Source organism: Haliaeetus albicilla, chromosome 25 (assembly GCF_947461875.1).
Source record: "Haliaeetus albicilla chromosome 25, bHalAlb1.1, whole genome shotgun sequence".
Lineage (NCBI taxonomy): Eukaryota > Metazoa > Chordata > Aves > Accipitriformes > Accipitridae > Haliaeetus > Haliaeetus albicilla.
Genome location: NC_091507.1, coordinates 10390460 through 10412528, shown reverse-complemented (window position 1 = coordinate 10412528; position 22069 = coordinate 10390460). Strand labels below are relative to the sequence as shown.

The 22069-nt window shown below is 41.5% G+C and overlaps 2 protein-coding genes across 4 annotated transcripts in view; one reads left to right on the top strand and one right to left on the bottom strand.

Moving 5' to 3' along the window:
• The first annotated feature begins 1034 nt into the window (after positions 1-1034).
• Positions 1035-14622, top strand: NIPA2 (NIPA magnesium transporter 2). Of its 3 annotated transcripts, XM_069769967.1 has the most exons (9): positions 1035-1284; positions 3932-3988; positions 6871-6937; positions 8769-8829; positions 9198-9420; positions 11087-11143; positions 11883-11973; positions 12603-12763; positions 13644-14622. In XM_069769967.1, the coding sequence occupies exons 5-9, from the start codon at positions 9282-9284 to the stop codon at positions 14279-14281; spliced, it is 1086 nt and encodes a 361-aa protein (XP_069626068.1). In that variant the 5' UTR covers positions 1035-1284; positions 3932-3988; positions 6871-6937; positions 8769-8829; positions 9198-9281; the 3' UTR covers positions 14282-14622. The 3 variants fall into 3 exon arrangements, with proteins under 3 accessions (XP_069626068.1, XP_069626066.1, XP_069626067.1); XM_069769965.1 differs by lacking the exon at positions 6871-6937; XM_069769966.1 differs by lacking the exons at positions 1035-1284; positions 6871-6937 and adding an exon at positions 1436-1618.
• A 2364-nt stretch (positions 14623-16986) lies between these two features.
• Positions 16987-22069, bottom strand: part of CYFIP1 (cytoplasmic FMR1 interacting protein 1) — an 80446-nt gene continuing 75363 nt past the window's right edge. The window contains exons 28-31 of the mRNA XM_069769962.1: positions 20973-21067; positions 19585-19823; positions 18522-18669; positions 16987-18048 (exon numbers count right to left, since the gene is read on the bottom strand). Coding sequence (XP_069626063.1) covers positions 17884-18048; positions 18522-18669; positions 19585-19823; positions 20973-21067 — 647 coding nt within the window. The 3' untranslated portion in view covers positions 16987-17883. The remainder of the gene's footprint in view (positions 18049-18521; positions 18670-19584; positions 19824-20972; positions 21068-22069) is intronic.

Here is a 22069-nt window from a genome sequence, read left to right as displayed (position 1 = left end):
ACCCACAAGCCTTTCTTTATGTTTTCTCCTCATCCCACCATGGCCGGGGCAGGAGTGAGCGAGTGAGCGGCTGCGTGGTGCTTTGTTACTGGCTGGGCTGAAACCGTGACAGTGTCCTGTGAGGAAAAGCTGAGATTGCTTCTCCAGTTTTGTTTCCGAGTTTAGGAAAAACGAAGCAGCTGCTTGTGCAGACTACCGTCATGTCAACACAAATCCTGAGGCAAGAAGGCTGAAGAAGCAGGAACCGTTGTTGCTAAGGGACGTGACAGAACAGTCTCGTCGTAGTTGAAGCGGCAGAGTTGCATCTTCCACGTGGAGCTATCGCGCCTATTTTGGCAGCGCTGGGTTTCCTAGGCCTAATGTCGCCGGGCAGCTGCCCGAGGCCTGCTGAAGTAGTTCTGAAGAGCCCTCCGCCTCTGAAGCCTGTCACGATTGTTCCAAAGACTCTTCGCCGTAAGCTCGGGTGGAATGCTTGTGGAACCGCGTACGTCAACTCTACTTCACGTGAGATAAAGCATTTTTGGTGGTAAAGCACGCAGGAGGAGCGTGGGACGCGCGTTAACTGACGAAGCGTCCCTTTCCCCTGCTGCGGCCGGTTGGCGAGGCCAAGTATTTCTCTCCCGTGAGACCGTAGGAGCTCGGTCACGCGGATTTTGGCGGGAGCGCCTGGGGCAAGAGGCAGGGATCGACTGGGCGCCGCTGCGGGGCGGGGGAGAGCGCCCGCCGCCCGTTACCGGGCGTTTGAGAAGCCGCAGCTGGCGCTGGGAGCGGCGGAGCCGTTTCCACGACAAGCGTGGCGCCGGCCCGCCCTCACCCGGCACCAGGCGGGCGGCGGGGCCCCGGCGGGCCGCTAGGGGGCGCTGCGGGCAGGCGGCTGCCGGCCGGTAGCGGCGGCGGGGAGGGGCCCCGGGCTGGTGGGAGGGGCTGCTGGGGGGCACGTGACCCGAGGCGGGAGCGGCGCCCCGGCTTCCCCCCTCCCCCGCCGCTGCCTCGCTGTGGGCCGGGCCGCGCCCCGCCCCGCCCCTTCCGGCGGGCGCTGCCGGAATCGGCGGGGAGGGGGCGGCCGGGCCCGGGACGCCGCCCGCCCTCCCTCGCCTCCCGCCGCCGTTGCCCGCCGCGCCTGGCTGCCGGTCCTTCCCCCCCCCCCCCGTCCCCTCATGGCGGTGGAGCGCGCGGGCACCGGCCCCTCTCACCGCCCGCTCCGGCCTCCCCCTGCCCCCTCTCCCCCTCTTTGTCCGCGCGCGGGGCCGCTCCCGGCGGGGGTGTGAGGGGCGGCGACCGCAGGTAACCGGGAAGAGGCGGGCGGGACCGCCGGGGGGGGAGGTCCCGGCTCAGGGGCGGCGGCGGCGGCGGGGCCGGCCCCTCAGAGACCGGAGGGAGGCGGTGGCCGGGCCGGGCGGCGCTCCGCGGGCGTGAGGCGAGGGCCCCGCCGCCGGGAGGGGCCCTGCCCGCGCCTCAGGGCTCCGGATCGGCCCCGCCGCCCGCGGGGCCCCGGCTGTTCCGGCTCCTGCCTGCCTTCCCGATGCCGCCTCGGGAGCGCCGGTGCCCGGGTGTCCCTCTCCCCGCTTCGGCTCCCGCCCCCTGAGCCGCGCAAGGTCCTCGGCGTTGGGCGCTGCGGGTGAGGAACGAGCAGGCCGGGGCGAACCGGGCTTCTTCCGGGCGGGTGGCGGCGGCTCCGGGCGTTGGAAGCTGGCTGCGGAGGGCCGGGGAGACCTTCGCCGTGTTGGTTTCCCCGTCGTGGGAAGCTTGCTGTGGTTCGGGCTCGGGAGGCCGAGGTTAAAAAAAAAATAAAATAAACCTGGGTGTGTTTGTTAGGTTCCCTAACTGGACAGAACCGGGAAGTTACAGTGTGCTAGTTCTGCTGGAGCTGCGTGCTTCTTAATGGAGCGTGCGCTGCTGTTCGTCAGGGAGCTAAACCAGTTTGGCTCAGGGTTGAGTTCAGCCGAGTTTGAGGGTTGCGCAGCTTCGTTCCAGATCTGCTTCCGCGGAAGGTCAGAGCCCCGGCAAGCCCTTTAGCTTGAGGTGGAAAAAAATAATTTCGATTTTGCATTGTAGTTCAGAATGATGATTTGTGTTCATGCTCATGCTGTGGAGATACAGGCTGGGTCTGACTCTTTAGTCCCTGATTCTTTTTCTGAGCTTTTCTTTTTCAACCAGTCAACTTTGTCCATTTTCCAGCAATATCTTTAACGTTATTTTTGATTAAAATAAATGTAAGTCATCATGGCTATTTCTGAATGCTTTTGATGTGCCTCGTTTTATACAGTTAGGGGTTGTTACCCTGAAGGGTAACAAGTTCGTTGATAGGAAATTATTGCGTAAGTTTTCATCAGTATTGTTGTATTTGGAATTCAGTGTCGCACCAGTTCTGCTTTCGTTAGTTATTAATTCTCAGGGTAAAATCCTAGCAAATAGAAAGCAGTTTATAAGAGATTATCAGTGATGTCAAAGGAAAAACAATGACTAATGTCTGGATTTGACTTTTAACGTATTGAGTGAGCTTAAATTTGAAACTGCCCATCTTAAATACTAAAGGTAGAACTTAAGTGAACCTGTGCTGGTGACTCATCCTACTGAGAGCAGACCTAGTGTACTAGGTACAGCAAAGATGAACCAAGTCATATCATCTACTCTTATCTTGAGTCTATCAAAATAGACTTGTACGAAATACAGTCAATGCAGTATCAGCTATAAAGCACTGTCTGTACTTTGCATTTAGTTAATGAATAGCACTCTCTTTTAGTGAAGATACTTTTTAATGTGAAAATGCTTTAATTGAAGGTCATTCTTTTTATAGAAAAGACTAACTACAAATAGCAAATAAGATGTAAAAAAATTTTTAGTGTGGCATTTTTCTTGTTTTCTCCCAGTTTCTTAAAATGGAATACTTGTTGCTTTTGCTTTATTAATAGAAATCTGCTATAAAGGATAAGTTTCCCCACAGTTTAACTAAAACTTTTAAAATAGGCAACTGTAGAACTGTTAACGTAAGTTTTGCTTTCTGAGTACTTGTGCTAGTGCCTCTAATGTTATATATATGCATATATGTAACATTATAAACAAATACTTTTTTTTCCTTGCCTATGTGATATGTAAATAATTATATGTGTAAGTTTGCCAACTCATTTAACTTTGACAAAGCTGGAAGACTATATCTGTATTGGGCAGACTTACAGTGCAAAATCGGAGGTACTCTTTCCTAAATCATGTATACAGAATCTTTAGGTACTGTATGCATGCATCTTGGCCTTTCAAAGATCCGTGCGAGTAAGTTTGGAACCAGCAGCTCTTTTATCTTAATGCTATGTTCTATCTGTCCTTTCAGTGTTCTCTCTATACTGCTGTTTGAAAGATATGTTCATGAGTGGACAGAACATAAGTGAGGAAGAAGACTTAGATTAAAGAGTTAGCTATGTTTTGGGGATTTTGGTAATCTTACTGAGAATACTTCTGTGTTCATATTCCCTGCTGCCCTGGAGTTCTGTATATAAACATCCTCTAAAAACTCACTGTACCAAAGACAATAATTAAAACTTTACCTTAGTTTTTGTAATAAAAGTGCTTAGCACTTAAGTTATGGAACAAAACCGAAAGGACTTGGATAGTATTTCAGTTCAACTTTAGCATGTTACCTGTGAAACAATAGCTTAGATGGCAAGTTAGTTTCTTTGATAAGTGAAACGCAGAGGGATGAAATAACTGTAACGCTTCAGGTGAGCCATACCCAAGGAAGATGAAATTTAAAATCACACTACTTTGTTATTTAGGTGTTTTCAGAACAAAAATCCTGTCCCTTTTTAAAGCATAGATGAGGCATTGTACGGTCTTATGTGTCATGCATGAAAATGAGATTAACTTGAAATGATGGACATAGTTTTTTTAGCTGAATTCTTAAAATGCTAATTAATATTATTTTTAACTTATATTTTAGAAACCTAACATTGAAATATTTAAGAAGCGAATGCCTCTGGATTTTGGAACAAAATTGGTATGTATAATGAGCCTTTGAAAGACTCATCGCTGAACATTTGCATTTTTGTTGTTAGGGAGTGTTTCTGCTTCCTGTGGTTTTATGCCCATGGAAAGGAAGAAGGGAACACATAATAGTCAATGTGACACATAATAGTCAATGTGTATTTGTTAAAAGCAACTTGTTGTTTCAACCCCTTTTTTTTTCCATGAAAAGCTTTATGGCTAGGAGGGCATTAAATAGGTGCTATTTCAGCCTTAGAAACATAAAACTTCTCATGGAGCTCTTCTAAGTAAGCAGAATTGAAAATAAAATACCACAGAACAGTTCAAAAGATGCTGAATGGCTGTACCTGGAGTAACTATTACTAATGTCTTGTCAAAACAGACCTTTGTTTAAAAATCTTTCCATGTGAATCATGTCTGAATCTTGCACTGTTTAGTATTAGTGATCTGGCTGACAGGACGAAGAAATAATGGCATTGAGCATGGAAGGGTTGCCAGTGTGTAAACGCAGATGAATATTTTCAGGAAACATTTCTGAAAAAAAGAGATGCTTTTTGTAGGTGTAAATGAAAGTTATTACACCCAGGCAGGAATAAATTACTATACAAAGACAGTTTAGAGAACAGTAGTTCTATAGAAAAAAATGTAGAGGTTATACTAATAGAGAAGATGAGGAGTCAACAGTAGATGCCTGCTCAGGAAGGGCTAAGAAAACCACCCGTTTGGGGTTGTATGAAAGAAAGTATAGTCTTCCACAGTGTTGCAGAAGTAATAATTCAGCTAAAGTACTGTATGCAGCTTTGGGAGCTTCATAAAAAAACCTGTGGACTATTGGGAAAGGGCCCAGAGGGTGGCACAGCAGGAGGTACCAAGCACCTAACTTGCAGGGTAATGTTAAGATGTGGGTGCCAAGATAAAGGGATTTGTATCTTTTCCAATTCCAGAGTGTACAAACATAACGGGCTTTGGTAGTCAAAGTGAAGATCTAGATGAAGATCATTAGATAATGAGAGTCCCTAACAGCATCAAAGCACGGCTGCGGTGTTTGTGAGGTTTCCTTTGTAACTATTTCCTGGGAGAAGCTTGGCTGAATTATCTGTGATGAGGAGCAGCAGTGAATGATGCTATACATGGCAAAGGGTTGAAGTAAACGGCTTGTTAAGGTCCTTTTTAGTTTAGTGACATCTTTTTCACAGGTTTTAGATGAGAAAATTGCGAATGCTAGCATTTAAATATTTTAACATGTATTTAGATTACTTCTAGGAAAAAAGACTGTCTACTGAACTCTTGAGGGCTGATGGCAAACACCCTGTTTACTTTTACTGACTATAATTATTGCTTCCATACAATGTACAACTTGGGAAGTGGTGATAATTTTCTTTGGCTGATAACTCCCTCATACTTATGCTTATCTGCTTTTAAATGTAAAATATTATTTCATCTCATGATACCACTTTTAGTGTTTCTGAATATTTAGATAGCTTGTTTGTTACAATAAATACATAACATCTTTTGAGTGCTGTGTGTATGCTGCTTTGGGGAGAAAAGGACTTTTGAGCAAAGAGACAAAGAAGTGTTTCCTTGTGTTTTAGACCAGAGAGTCTGTATCTTGCCAGCATTTGCTATTTCTTGGTTACATCTTAAAAATAAGCAAACAAACTTTGAGGCTAATCTGGCCTTGCTTATGTCCTGCAGGTTTGGGGTTTTGGGTTTTTTTTTCAGAAAGCTTTTTCTCTGCCTCTCCCTGTCTGATAACCTTCAAACTCAGTATATGTTCCCTGTGTTGTCTGTCATTGCACTGTTGCATGCTGAGAATTATGACTCATGATACTAGAAGATCCACAGGCAGTTCATAAATGTGTGGTTTTTACAGGCATTGTAAATGTTGTCGCTTCTGTGGATAGGAAGGTCTCATCCCCTCATTACATCTCTGAAATCAGAGCAGCAAAATAGTATTCCTCCATGAAACTGCTAGTCTTGGATGGTTGAAATGATCTCTGTGTTAAAATCAGCTGTGAACTTGATTAAAGAACCTTTGTAGAGCTACACCAAATACAACTAACACCACTGCCAGCTTTAACTCCTACATTTTCTGGCTTCTCTCCTGTTTATAACTTAGTAGTGGCCCTGCCTGCTGGAATGGGACAGCTTTGGCATGTCCCAAAGCTGAAACGGGAGAGGAGTATTTATTCCAGAAACTGCTCATTTCATGGCATTTTCTTATTTCCAATGATAATGATTTTTCTTGATGATATTTATGAGGACACGGTAGTTCCTCTTCTTTTACTAAGTCTTTACTACTGATCTCCTGAGTGTAGAACTTCATGTGCCTGCTATTGCTTTGACTTTGCAGCTATACGTGTCAGTTCTACACATGCGAATTGTATCTGCGCTGTATGCAAAGTGAACTAAATCTCTTCAGAAAGAAGTTGGGTTCACCTTGACTGTGTGGCAGAAATGGTCAGCGCATGTAGACATCTGTATAAACCTTAGATGGAAGTATGGCAGTCCAGCCTAAGCAGAAGTGTGACTGACCATGTCTGTGAGGACAAATAAACTTGGCAAAAAGAGCTAGCAGTAATATATGTGAAGAAGTGGTTAAGATTTGAGTCGTTTACAAGACTAACAGTGGTTGACAGGGAATCAAAAACTCTTTAATGTATTTGGGACATGGGGGAGAGTAGAGCTACTAGTTTTGAAGTGTGGCATCCTTAGGGTGTTTTAAGTCTAAGTTCAGAAAATTACCTGTTAGCTCGCAAGTTTTCCTCATTCTTCTGCAATCAAATTCTTCCTCTACTCCAAAGAAAAGCACCCTGTGCTTCTTCCCTTGTCTCTGAAATGCAATGGGTGGAAGATGTCAGGATGGGACTAACTGATGCTCCTTACCTCTGTCAGAAATGTTTTCGTGTAGATGAAGCTATGCAAGCCAGGGAGAGAAGAAAAAAGTGGTTTTGCCAGTATGGTGAGTTCTGTTTTAGTCAAAAGCTACACTAGTAAAAATATTCCCATTAGTAATATAACTAGCGTAGCAATTGTTGAAAACACTGGCAGAGTAGAAAAGCTCAGCAACAGAAGCTCCCCACCCCCAGGTGATGCTATGCCAGTATCGCATTTTGCACCAGCTGGAGCTAGAAGAATACTCTTAACTTGATTACCTGAACAGCATGACTTATTACTGCTAGAAAAGGCAGTAGAGAGAACAGTCGCAAAAGTCTCTTGATGTCTTTTCCTTGCTTTGAAAAATGCCTTTATTCTTCAGGGGACTGAAAGTCTTGCTTTGAATTCAAAACCAGAGAAATATTTGATGCAGTTAGTGAGATGGCTTGTTCTGGTCTGTCTCCCGCACTAATGATTTGTCTTTTTTGGTTTTGCTTGATAGGTGATTTTGTATCATGCAAGAATCTACTTAAGTTTATTTTTAAAAGTTGCTAGAAAATGAAAGCAGAGCCTTGCAGTTCATTTACTTAATTTTTTTCTACAAAATAAGATATTAAAGATTATTATGCAAGGATTAAGGGAAGAGGATTTGAGAATTTTGAACTGTGGATCTTGCACCATTTTGAATAGTGCCATGTTGAGTGCTTATTAAATGGGACTGTGTTCCTATACTTTTTCCACAGCCTAACTGGATGCAAGTAAGAGGATCTGTGTTCAGTTTTAATGTTAACCTACCTGGAGCTCTCTGCTAGGTTTTTCCTAGGGGTGTAGCAAATTAACAAAAGTCGGAAGCGAGAACGTACAGGCAAAGGTAGTTTTGGAAGAAAATGGGTTTTGAAGAAACAGGTGCAGGAATCGGAACTGTGAACTGGCATGGCAGATCGGAATATGATTTTATCTTATCCTGGACTCCCTGTGGGTGTGTCCATCTCTGCCTGGGCATAAAAGAGGGTGCTTGATGCTGCAGTGCCTTGACACCAGCATTGTATTCCTGCTTGAGGAAGCTGCTGCTGTATCTCAACATTAAAGCTGTGGAATTCAGATTCCAGTAAGCACTGAAATGGAGACATTTTATTCTCTGCTCTTCTTTCCCCCTTTTTACTTTTAAATCAAAAGCTTGTTAATGCAACTTACATCATATGCCATGCTTCTGAACATCTGGAAAATAACTGCTCAGGGAACTAAATGCTAGTCTTGGCACACCTGTGATTGGTGTTCCCAGGAAATAAAAATTGTTTTATCTATGGCTGTTTTCTTCCTTTAGAGCAGTTCTCTGTGCTGTCATAATTATCAGTTGTCTTGAAATCAAAGCCTAAAAATAGTTTTAATTTCCCTTCATACTACAGAGAGGTTTAATCACCCTGAAAGTACTTTGAGCTTTTTTTCTCCAGTTTAAAAGTTATTTATAGAGATACCTTAAATTCAAAATCTTGTGTGTTAGATGGAACCCAGGATATCCTCATTGCAGCTTGTAACAGGAGAAAAGATGCACTGAAATAAATATTCTTGTTAAGCTGGAGGTTGAATATGTAAAATCTTTGACTTCTAGCCTAAAAATTGCCATCTTCTGCTAAGCTGTTGTTGAAGGTCTTACCTAACTAAATTTGGAGTCTTAGGCTAGGTGAAAGCTTTTAAACTGTACACTCTTAATAGTTATTGTAGCTAAGCTGAAAAGATTCCTCATACAGGTATGGGAAACTCTTTTTAAAATATATCAACAAACAGATGCCTTGCTTCTTGTTCCAGATTTCCCTGGTTGTTAGAGGATAAGTGCATGTGCATACATCTCAAGTTTGTGTTCAGGAAATTACTATATGATTAAACACCCATTTTAATCTTCTCTTTCATTTTTCTAGTGAGTTCATATGGAAGAAATGCTGTGGCTGTTCTCAAACTCTCTTACAGACTGATTTCAATGTAAGTAATTGTTTGATCAGTATCATCAATTACATGGTGTGCCAGACATAGATCGGTGTACTTAATGAAAAGAAAAATAAATCACACATCTTTAAGTTTTCCTTAACCTTTTTCAAAGAAGTTTTATTTGTTCAGATTTCAGTTTTTATATGCCAGGTCAGAAGCCCTTCCTTCTGCGTGTTCAGACTTGTTAGTCACTCATCCATGGTTCAAGCTTACACAGGCTTCAAAGACTGCCTTTTTTTTTTTTTTTAAAACACTCATAGCAGAGACCATTCACAGGAGAACCACTCACATGAGCTGTTGAGGATTTTTCTATACAGTATGTATTTCTGACAACTTAATTCTGATGTGTTTATTTTGCTCAGGTTTCAGTGTTGCTTCATCTTGTGTTGAGTAACAGAAGTTCTGCTGTTCATTGATCAATGTGACAGTCTTTAGTAGTTTACGAGATGAGCCAAACTCGTGGGAGATATGACTTCTGTATTGGTCTGGTGTTGGCTATGAGTTCCAGCATTTTCATCGGAGGAAGTTTCATCCTGAAAAAGAAAGGCCTTCTCCGGTTAGCTAGGAAAGGCTCCATGAGAGCAGGTAAATACATGTTTAAGAAACTTGCTGACATTTAAGTTTTGCTGTTTAACAGAAAATTACTAAACTTATGATCTTGTTTTGACTTTCTTTGTTACAGGTATATGAAACCTAAAACATACAGCTGATGTGTTTTTTCTCTGGTGTCAAGATACATCTAACTGTGTGTGATATATACTATTTAATTTGTGCGTAATGCCCTCTAGGGACACTTGCTGAACACTTAGTTTGTGTGTCAGTTAAATCTGAATTGTACTTGCAAATTGAACTTGGAACCAGCACTCTTAACTACATCTATGCTCCTGAATGAGTGAATTTAGGAGAATGTTAACTGCATTTGAGTGTCAGGAGATTGTTTTAGAAAACTAAAAATCACATGTAATGATCGCATGTAACAAATGTGTTCCCCAAGGGTTCATACTGGAACCAGTACTATTTAATATCTTCAGCAGTGACATAGACAGTGGGATCGAGTGCACCCTCAGCAAGTTTGCAGGTGACACCAAGCTGAGTGGGGCAGTTGATTTGCCAGAAGGAAGGGATGTCATCCAGAGGGACCTTGACAGCTTGAGGAGTGGGCCTGTGCAAACCTCGTGAAGTTCAACAAGGCCAAGTGTAAGGTCCTGCACCTGGGTTGGGGCAATCCCAAGCACAAATACAGGCTGAGGGATGAAGGGATTAAGAGCAGCCCTGTGGAGAAGGACTTGGGGAATACTGGTGGATGAAAAATTGGACATGAGCTGGCAACGTGTGCTTGTAGCCCAGAAAGCCAACCATATCCTGGGCTGCATCAAAAGCAGTGTGGCCAGCAGGTTGAGAGAGGTGATTCTCCCCCTGTGCTCCACTCTGGTGAGAGCGCACCAGGAGTACTGCGTCCAGCTCTGGGGTCTCTAGCACAAGAAAGACACCTGCTCAAGCATGTCCAGAGGAGGGCCGCAAAACTGATCAGAGGGATGGAACACCTCCTATAAGGAAATGTTGAGACAGTTGGGGTTGTTCAGCCTGGAGGAGGCAAGGCTCTGGGGAGACCTTGTAGCAGCCTTTCAATACTTAGGGGAAGCTTAAAAGAAAGACGGAGAGAGACTTTTTACCAGGGCCTGTAGTGACAGGACAAGGGGCAATGGTTTTAAAATAGAAGGTAATAGATTCAGATAGGATGGTTGCAGCATCCTCAGATGATTCAGAGGGTTGAATCTGAATATTTTTAATTTGGTACCTGTCATCTCTGCTTCTAAAAGATGGTTGATCTCGAGATAAGTAATTCATGCTCCCTGATTTGCAATGGGAAAGTGTGACTACATTTCATACGTTTTCAACCACATAAACCACACAGGATTTCCACAAAGTAGCATTCTCATAAGAATACAAAACTTGGCTTTTCCTGTCATTACAGTGAGTTGAAAGAACTGTTTTTCAGGGCAGTGCAGATATGGTCATCAGTACCATTTCTAATACAAAAGAAATAAAATAAGTAGTTTTCAAAGTAGACTATAGGCGGCATATGCACATCAGAAATTTGAAGATTGTATTTCAACCCCTCTAACTATAAAGATTGCCCATATTTTTAAGGGCATGGGCTGCAAAAATTATTCTGGTGATGTCATTGGTGACAGGGCTTACTGTTTGATGTATGTTTTTAGTGGAGTAGTAAACATTCTTTCAATTTCAGGTCAAGGTGGTCATGCATACCTTAAGGAGTGGCTGTGGTGGGCTGGACTTCTTTCAAGTAAGTATCAAAAATATAATCTGCTTTATATAATTTCATTAAATGACTGTGCCACAGATGGCAGCAATGGTTACAAAATGTGAGCAAGATGGGGATTCTTGCTGTCTGGTGATTTGATGGGCATAGCTCTGATGATTTTAATACAACATCTCTCACTACAAATTCTTTCCTTAACTTTATTTTCCTCTTTGGGCAGTGGAACTAGGCAGACTTTAGACTTCTGTATCTCTTTGCTAGCACATGTGTTCTGGTTTTTGTCTTAGCAGAGAAGTGCTTAGATATACAAGATTATTTAGAGGGAAGCATATTTTGGGATGATGTCTGTTTTCTGAACTTTGGGGTTTTTTCATTGCTTAAACTCTGGACTTATTGGCTGTGCTCAGGTAACTATGGCTTAATGTATGCATTGCCCTGTATCCTGCTATTGCAGATTTCTCCATGCAGAAGTTCATGACTCAACGTTGGCAGGCTGGGGAGCTATAACATAGACACCAAAATAAAACACCTTCTAATTTGGCTCAATGAATTTTAATACCTGTTGTAGTCCCCCAGCCTGTTTTTAAGATATAGTAATGGGGGGTTTGTATTCTGCTAGTACTGTTAGCTGAATGCTATAATTAGAATTTTCCATTGTTTCCTTACTGCATGTTTGTGTCTACAAGAACACTTGCACTGATTCACAGGTTTGTTGCGTAAGACAGCTTAACTCCTTTTTTTTATTACTATTATTACTCTGCAGTGGGAGCTGGCGAAGTAGCTAACTTTGCTGCCTATGCTTTTGCACCAGCTACGTTAGTGACTCCTTTAGGAGCTCTCAGTGTTCTTGTAAGGTAAGAAACACCAACAGCAGTGTGGTTTTGGAGAGAGAAGTAAAATAGTTATTTAGAAATGTGTCACTGAATTATGCTGTAATAAATGTGGTTTGTTCTTAACTATACATAAAGTGTGCTTATAAACCTCAGGAGTAACTTGTAAGTTTCTCCAAATGTGAAGCAACTATGCTCTAAAAGGGTTCTAGCAATGCATCTACACACCTTGATCTGTGAAAAGCTATCATCTTCTGCATTTCAAAAACATGTTGTATACAACATAGTATTTTAATTCCTAATTAGAGTTAAGATTTTTGTCTTTTAAAAATTTTTACAAGTGCTTAGATAGAAGTTTTGGGGAGGCAGCATAAAAAAGGGGTTCTGGGGAAAGATGCCAAATAGTAACAGGTAGTCCTGTGCATAGCAAGTATGTTGAGATAGAAATATCAACTAGGTAGCTATTTTAAGTAAATGCCTAATTAGTAGATTTACCGTAACTGATTTATGGACATTAATAATGTTCCTGCTCACCAAAAGCTGCACACCGTGTATGCTAGTGACCTGTACAGTGAAAGCAAGGTGTAAGTTGATGAGCAAATGAATGAGTTATTACTAATTCCATGTTTGCTGGTGCCTTTTTTTCTTCTTAGTGCCATTCTGTCATCCTTCTTTTTAAATGAAAAACTTAATCTACATGGAAAAATAGGGTGTTTGCTAAGTATACTGGGATCAACTGTGATGGTAATTCATGCTCCACAAGAGGAGGAAGTAGAAACTTTGAATGAAATGTCCCACAAACTAGGTGATCCAGGTAAGAAAAATGCTGTCTTTATATGTCTGCAGCCCATCATTTCTTTATTATAGTTTCATTACTGCTGCTTTCAAGTTCCAGGAAGATAGCCCGTGTCTGCTTCATGTTGTCAGAATGAAATAGATACTTGAGTTCTGTGACATAATTCCACAAGCAGCTTTGCATGATGCCAGTGAACTTGTCTGGCCTCGAACAAGGTGTCTTCATGTGAACCACTGAGATGGCAGTTTAAACAAATGCAGCAACACAGCTGAATAAACACAGCTTCTGTAAATTTTGACTGAAGTGCATCAGTCTCTAAGTCCAACTTTGAGCTATCCTTAAAATGACATAAGTAGGTGCTATGGCAAGTGTCTGAGAAGTGTAATCCTGGAGACTAGCTCCTACGCTTACATGGAAGATGAGGCACTTGCAAATACACATCTGCAAAATACTATATATGCAAAGACAAATCCCATTTGAAACACGGGGAAATAGCCAGCACAGAGATTAAAAAGCTGATCTTAAGGAATGACCTGATTATTGGAAATCTGCTGATGAAAGTTGCAGCCTGCCAAAACATAACTGCCCTAAACAGCATTCGGACAGAAGCCTGTATCCAGTAGTGTCTGCGTGTAAGGCAATACAGCAATCTAATCCTGTAGTCATCTTGCTGATGGACTGATAAAGGTAATACAACATGCCTGAGTTTGATTCTTTGTTTTAGCTAGCTCACTCTAAAATCGTTTTAACTTTGATGTTGGAGGAGTAACGAGAAACATCCTGAACTGTTCTGTTAAAAGCTGAGCCAATTGTATTGTTAGTGTTTTCTCAGTACCTCTAAGATGCTTTTGGTAATGTACATAAATAACAAGATTTTTTTTTTCCTCCCCAACCACAGGTTTTGTGGTCTTCGCAACTCTTGTTGTCATTGTGTCTTTAATTCTAATATTTGTGGTGGGACCTCGCCATGGACAGACCAACATTCTTGTGTACATAACAATTTGCTCTGTAATTGGAGCATTATCAGTCTCCTGTGTAAAAGGTTTGGGCATTGCTATAAAGGAACTTTTTGCAGGAAAACCAGTGCTGAAACATCCCTTGTCTTGGATTCTGCTGCTAAGCCTTATTGTCTGTGTGAGCACGCAGATCAACTATTTAAACAGGGCTCTGGATATATTCAACACTTCGATAGTGACTCCAATATATTACGTAATATTTACAACATCTGTTTTAACTTGTTCTGCCATCCTTTTCAAGGAATGGCAACACATGGAGGCTGATGACATTATTGGCACCTTCAGTGGCTTCCTGACTATTATTGTGGGGATCTTTTTATTGCATGCCTTCAAAGATGTTAATTTCACCCTAGCAAATCTGCCCCTTTCTTTGCGCAAAGATGATAGAGCAGCAAATGGTACTTTGCTGAGCACATATGACTGCTTTAATCATGATGAAGAAAGTTCTGCCTGCCTAGGTGAAATACAATCCACTGAGAGTCTCTCAGCCAGGAGAAATGGAAGTCTGTCAGCCTTCTGAAAATACCTGTATGTTACTTAAGAACAATTCTGTAACTCTGGATTTTTTTTTTCTGCTGTGAAGTGTCTGAGCTTGTCTGGAAAATCATGTACTTTTTAACAGTATGTGTAGACAATCGTTAATTTTTAAGTTCAATTAGTTTGGATAAAAAACACTGAAGGGGTTTTTATTTGCCTTATTTTTACTTTAAAAAAATACTAAAATGACCTCAGACCACAGTTGGTTTTGTTGCTTAAGTTATGTGTAAATACTTTCATTACATTCTTCTGTTTTAAGATGTATTGCACTAATGACAATTTTATCAAAAATAAATGGCTTTATTTCTGCATTGGTGGTAAAAAGATAGCAGTGAACCTGGATCCTTTGTACTTGTGCCCTGAGTGACTGTAAACATACTAAAACAGGAGCTGCAGTAACAACTCTTGTCCCAGTTTGTAAAAGAGGAAAGGGAAAGCTACAACCAAGCAAGACTAATCCTTTGATAATACTGCTTAACTAAAGCTGTATGCTAAACTTGCAGGATTTGCATCAAAAAAACCCCCTCAACCTAACCTAATCAGCGTAACTGGCTGGCAGCAGCAACAAGGCAGGAGCTTCTGCTCTGCTTGGATAGGTGAGGCTGTAGCTCCTGCCACACCAGTCTATGCAGGAGGAAGGATCTGAGTCTTTAATAGCAGCCAAAAAGAGCTACTCCCTTTTCTGCAAAAGAGGTCAGGTTCTGTTTGCTGCAGCACACTCCCCTGGCTAGCTCTGTAGAGCTGCTCTGTGGTTTTGGTGTTACAGCTTGAACTCACAGAATTGCCATTTTGTTTGCAGTAACACAGCCGCTGGCTGTGACACGAAAGTTTTTAAAAAAGGGCCAAAAAATTGGAGCATAACATCATTGCTTAAAAAAGGGGTGTGAGGCAGGTAGGTGGCAATTTAAACTTGCAAAGGCAGAAAATAAAAATCAGTGATACAGGTTTTATAAGAATATTTCTACCATAGATGTGAAGGTTAGAAATTATTTGGGACAGAGACAACTAGTTACTGCTCTAAGTTGCCAGTTTTAGTGCTGACTGTTTTAAGAGTGTAATTTATTAGTAGGACAAAAAAACCTGTTCCCACCTGTGAAACTAACTCTGCAGCCTTCCTTTGGTATATGTCATAATTGCGCGGGGGAGGGGTCCAGCAAGAAAAAGGTTCTTTAAATTCTAGTTGAAGAATGGGATTTGAACTTCTACCTAATTTTAAGGGACATCACATCAGCAGCACCCAGACACATCACTCTAAGGCTTACACAACAAAGCACAGTAACAGGGAGCAGCAGGGAAGAAGTCAAACTGCCAAGGAGTCACTGAACTCTGGGTTGCCACTTGTAGTACTAAAGCACCAGCCTATCCAAAGAGCAGGTTATGATTTCATACAGGGGAGTCTTACTTTATGTTTTGAGAGGCACTTTGGCCTCCACATCCACTGTTTTTGATGAGAAAATAATTAAAAATTAAAAAGTTACACCTTTTGTGTACCTTGCTGCGTTTTTCCTTTTAGGTAGGAGAAGCAGTTACACCAGGTGAAGAGGTTTTAGCTCCCATCAAGTCTAATAATGCTGTTGGGAAAAAAAAGTAACCTACCTTTGAAAAACAGGAAACAAACATCTCATAAGACTAATGTCTGAAATCTCTTAAATGCTTACAAAACAGAAAAAAATGATCATAAAATAATTATCAATGCTAGTAGTTTTAAGATGTTAGAGACCAATTCTCTTACTGCTGAAAGTTAACTTGGTAAGAACTAGAACTTACTTTACTCACCTCATGATCAGTTATTTTTAAATAGTTAAACAAAAAATCAGGCTTTATTAATTAACCATTTCTGTACCACAGTGCCAAGCCAAAGCCTCAGGTGTGTGAGACTTGATCCCTAAACCAATGATTATCTCAACAAATTAACGAAGTTGTTCATTTCCTTAACTGAAGCAGGAAGCATTTGGTTGACTAGAAGTCAGTCGTCTGAGAACAAGAAACTTTTCTTGAAAAAAACTGTCTGTTAAGCACCTTTTAAAAGAAATCCTGCAACAAGCTAGCATAACAAAGCACAAGCATTTCCTACTTCTGTCTCCCATGCCTTGTGCGTGCTCTCACCACAACAGAGACCACTCCAGAATGGCAGCTCTCAAGCACAGATGTCCCAGGAAAACCTGTGGTAGTGGCAATTTGCTTATAGATTGCCTAGCAAATCTCCATCCTTTGTTTTGCTGAGGAATTTCAGTTAATTTCTTTCCTCAAAATCCAGTTCCCTACTGCCCCAGTACCCACACATTCCTCATGTCCTGCGTACCTCCTCTGTCAGACATCATTTCTACCCATTATGGGACTCGATTCCGTTGCTGTGAAAAATCTGAAAAGAGCTGAGCAGGAGAAAAGATGAGCTGTAACCTAACCTGGAACTAGTAAGCGGGAAGGGAGAAAAACAGGTTCTCACAGGGATGCATTCTTGGTTTCACACTATGGGTTAGAAACACTAACCAAGTAACATATCCAGGAATCCATATCCTGGGTAAAATGTGTAATTATCTGTGTCTGTTCCAGCCATCTTAACTCACGTTTGCTTTGGGTTGATCCTAACAACCAACTGAAAAGCTGTGTTAGAATCCTGCAGTAAGCAAGCAGGAGTTACTACTTCTGGCTGAACAGGTTGCTTTAAAATTCAACTTTTACAGTTGCAAAGTTTTACAAACAATTTTACTGATGTGGTGTTTGCATAATACAGTAAGTGTAATTAAACAAATACTTTCCATAAGTAAATCATGATTAATATCATTAGAGCTTACGTACTGGGATAGATTACACCTGATCACTGTAGACAAGATTCTTGTAAACAAGAATTCCATATCACTTGTAAACATGTATTTTGGTACACGGGTATGTATCGCCAACCAAAATACAAATTGTGTTAGAAGCTCTCGTTAGGAAAAAGTAAACAGTCCCCATTCTAATCAGTCAAACTACTGCCTTTTAGAAAGATCTGAATACTATCAGTCACTCCATGTTAAATCACTTTAAACAATCACCTTAATTAGCCTTCATTTCCATAATTGCTGATCTCAGAGAATAGTTTTGCAAAGAAGAAAGATAATCAACTGACTAGAAAAATTATTCACAAAGCACCAGCATAGTTGATCTGTTTTTTTTTAATAAAGGCTAATTAAGCAATTAATGCTCTAATAGAAACAATTAGGAATTGATTTCTAAAAAATTTTTTTCTACAGAACCCAGTTTCTCATCCTCCACAGCTATTATTTTGATACCTTCAAGGTAAAATTATTCCAGTCCAGTCTAATATGGCCACTTCAGTACAGGAATGCAAAGAGATTTCAAAAATCTTTTACAGTCGCAGGTTTTTAATCAAAGTGTATAAAATTTTTGCCTAGAAAAATAAGTATGGATTGTATACAGTTACTGTGCTTGGAGACTGAAGAGGACAGTGCACCACTCAAATGGCAGAGGCATACTGAGAAATGCAGATGAGAGTTTTCCTTAAAACTGTTGGTGTGGTTTTTGTTGTTTTTTTCTCATACTTCTAGCCTAAACAGGTGCAAAAAGTATTGTTAGGTGGGAAGTCTAGTTGCTGGCAAGGGACTGATGAATAGGTGGCTGGAAGCAGCGCACATGTTCCACAGGTGTGCTCTCTCCATCGCCGGACTTCAAATACTTGTCCAAAATAGCAATTATTTCATCATTCAGAATCTGGAACTTGCGAATTCTCTCAACCATTTTCTTCAAAGGCTGCAAACATCAAAAAAGCAGACACACAGGAATTAGCTTTGGAGATGATAAAGCCTTAGACACAAAAGCAGCAAATGCTGTTACCTCACCTCTCCCAGCAGCGTTATGAATGTTTCCCTTCCACTGCTAATCCAGTGAAAATCCAAGGTGCATTTTGGTTTTTGACAGTGCTGCTTTTTGTACAAAAAAGGGAAATGTACAGCAGCCTTGTCATAATCCGAATGCACGTATATGAGATGGAAAGCATTAAGAAAATCCCACGTAGTCAGGAAATCAGAATTCTTACTGACTAGTCTTCAAACTCCAGTACCAATGCCTTAATCTTTTGTTCCTAAAACCCCTGGTGCCCTCATTTTCAGCATTTCATTCTGAAAAGTGATTGCTGCATCTACACTGCATCCGAGTACAAACGGCTCTGATTTAGTGTTGTCTTTATTACTACAGCAAATACACAACAGATGTTTTCAACTCACCACATTCTTTATAACCTCATCTTTGCCATCATGCTTTTGGACTTTCAACAGGTGGTAGCAGAAATCCAACACATCAAAGCGACGCTGCTGTCCCAAAAGCACGATGATCATACAGCCAGCCCAGTGCAAGCCATCTCCAAAGCACTGCCTGAGACAGAAAACACACCACATAAAGCACGTTTTGCCTAAATCTTCAAAAACATACCCATAGGAAATGCTCAGTCATCAGCCATTATACTAAACTACATACATACCACTCTAGAATATGTTAGACATTAATCTATAAAACACTGCAAAATCTCTAGTAAATTAAGTTCTCTTTCCAGATGAGTGATGCAAATGGATGCTTAAAAAACCAGAAGCCCCCCCAGTTTTATACAACGTAGAGTTACTCCAAAAACATTTACTCCCCATTAGACTCCAGCAGCATTACATTTCATTTTCAAAGGAAACAACACTTTAAAAGAAAACAAAGTGGGAATTTAACACCACTCTGCTCCTTTGGACTACAAACATGAAAGGATGGAAATGTCCTATGCTGTTGCCTCCATAATTGCTTAGTGAAAAGCACATTACAGCTCACCAGTTTTTCAAAATAAGGATATTATCAAAATTACAAAACCAAGACCAACAGTTTCTGGTTAACTCATGTTAATCATGTTAACTTCCAAGTGCTCATTCTTGCTCTTAATTCAGAGAATAAAATATTTGTTAGAAATAAATAAAATAGCTGAACATTGGTGCATATAAGTTCAGCATCCGTAGGGGTCTGACTACTATTGAAAGACACGTGCTAGGGCCTGTTTGTCATGGGATCATTCATTACACACTGGCAATACTTAAAATAGAGGACTATTTTCATTAAAGACAATAATATCTGTGTTCATGGATTATGAGCCCCTCCCAGTGATCGCAGCACTCTCCCTTGTTTTCGCACTAAGCTCTTACAGCCGGGCAAACAAACCCCTCCATTCTAACGCTTTGCACCCCCCTGCCAGTTACAGGGAGGACAAGCAAAGTACTGTTGCCCGCAGGTGGACCGCTGGCAGCTGGCAGTACGTACTCCACAGTGAACTCGTGCGTTCCCACGGGGATGCAGTAGACGAACTGCATGGCGCTCCAGAGGCGATGGAATTCCACGCACTCATCCACGTGCATCACCCCATTGCTGGGCAGGGGCCCGCGCCAGATGGGATCGTCCAGGAAGGAGCGGATCCTCGTCAGGATAACCTCAAACATGGACAAGCCGCAGCAGAGGCGTTCTTTGGTCAGCAAGTCCCCTTCCCTTGCGATTGCTATTTGCTAAAGTGGAGAGAAAGAAAGCGCAAAATCTTGGTAAAAGCCACTTGACCACAAGGCTTTATTTAAAAAACAAAACAAAACAAAACACCATCACATTTTTCAGTTTCACTTGCTTTATTCCAGGAGAACTATCTCCTGACTTGAAGTGAGGTCAGAGGCTGCTAACTTGGGGTTCAGTTCAGTGGAAACAGCATTCAGAGAAAACTGTAAAAGCCTTTCAAGCAGACAGGCCATTGCTGTACTAAGCAACACTGACTGCGGTAATGCTTATCCTGGACTGGTCCCAGGGAAATTTAAAGAATTCTTTGCCTGAATGGAGGCAAAAAGCAAAACCAAAGAGTTCAGCACTCTGCTGCTAGTACAGGCAGTAGCTCCTGCCTGCGCTCCTCTGCATACCTCCCTTGGCTGCTGCTGTTAGAGATGGGAAAGCTCCAAAACCAGCACAAACAGGATCAGACAAACCCCATAAATGGCACTGCTTGGTTAGGGCTTGTCCCAGCTCGTGCCATCACACTGAGAGCCCTCTCCTACAGCGCAGCAGCGCCTACTGAGCTGCAGCACGCATGATGATAAAAGCAGTCTGAAGTCTTTGCTTCAGAGCACTCTGCTCTTAGTTTCTACTATTCACATCTCAATCACTTGAAAACTGCTAAGGTTAACAGGGAATTCATGTACCCCTCACACTGACAGAAAATAGTGCTGAAGCTGCAAAGGCAGTTCAAGAACGTTCTCTTTGGTCATTGGGTTTCCAGGAAAGCTCAACTCAGCTCATTTTCCAAGAGTTTCTAATCATCTGGCTGAAAGAGAAATAAATTGTTTTAAAATATACATGCCCAAGAAAACTGATTGCTTTTGGTGGAATTTGCACTAAGACCTCCCAGGCTGGCTCTTATACTGAGGGGGTATCACATTTTCCCCAAAACATGTCAATTCCAACCCAATCTCAAATGTTTTAAACTTCTGAGCTTTAACAGCTTTACAAAATCCATGGATCTGAAAAAAAAAAAAAAAAAAAAAAAATCCTGTTGTGTGAACAAGCTGGATGCGCAGGTTGAAGTTCTGACACTGCTATCGGCACCTGTGAAAGGACAGGCTTTCTAGTCCTCAGAAATTTTTTTATTTGCCTCTGACACAAATAAGAGAGATTACCTGGGGTGTTCCTAGTCTTTCAATGAGAGGAACCAAGTGTAGTGGAGCATATTTTGATTCTAGTCTCTTCATTTTAGCATCGAGTCTTTCACCCTCTGGAAGGAGAAGGGGGAAGAGAAAAAAAAAAAAAAAAAGAAGAGAGTAGTAATAAGTTGCAATTAACCAAGAAAATTCTTATTTTCACACAATGTTTATTCAGTGCAGAAGAAAACTGGGTATGTCATTTTTATAGGTAATTTCAGTTCTTAATAGCTGGTTAATCTTCGTTAAAGGTTAAGCTTTTAGAAAAATACACATTTTAAAATGTTGCATTGCATGTGCAAACAGAAACAAGGATTTGTAGTAGAATACATTTAATTAATTAACTAAATTAAAGAAAAAATATAAAGGTCTATTACACTGCTGCTAACATATTTGACTCCCACTTGTACTAAGCCAGCTAAGTTGTCCCTATCATACATAAAATGCTTGACCCTAGAATGAGGGTAGAATGTTGTGTATAGCAAGGCTTAAAAAAAACAGTTGGTACCCCCTCATCACTGGCAAGTAGGAAATCTTCTCCAGCAAACAGGAAAATACTGTTTACAATGGTCTGGTTAGTTTTCTGCAGAGATTCAAGTAGCTACAGCAAGTCTGGAAATATTCTCAAAGATTTTTAGCTGTTGGGATTTCTTGGAGCAGAACTTATCAGCTGCTCTGGCAGTGAGAAATGGAGAGGAAAGGAGAGAGAGGAGCAACACAGAACAAGAAGCATGAGGGGGGGGGGGGGGGGGAAAGAAGAAAAAGGTCACTTTCTGATGATGAAGGATGAGGAAAGAAGATACCAAAGGAAGCAATCCTGCAAACATTCACTACTGCATGCCCAGTTTAGCAAAAAGAAACGTGAAAAGTCTACTGGGACCAGGGAGCACTTGTATTTACTTACTTGCTGACTTCCTATACCCTGTATGATCAAGCCTACTCCATTTAACTGACAATCATATAAGCTAAACAGCACCTTTGGAAAAGCCTCTCACCACATCCACATAGAGCAGTAATACTGCCCTGGGTATCCATCACACTTTTCCCTGTCACGGCATTCGTCCTCTTCCTCTTGT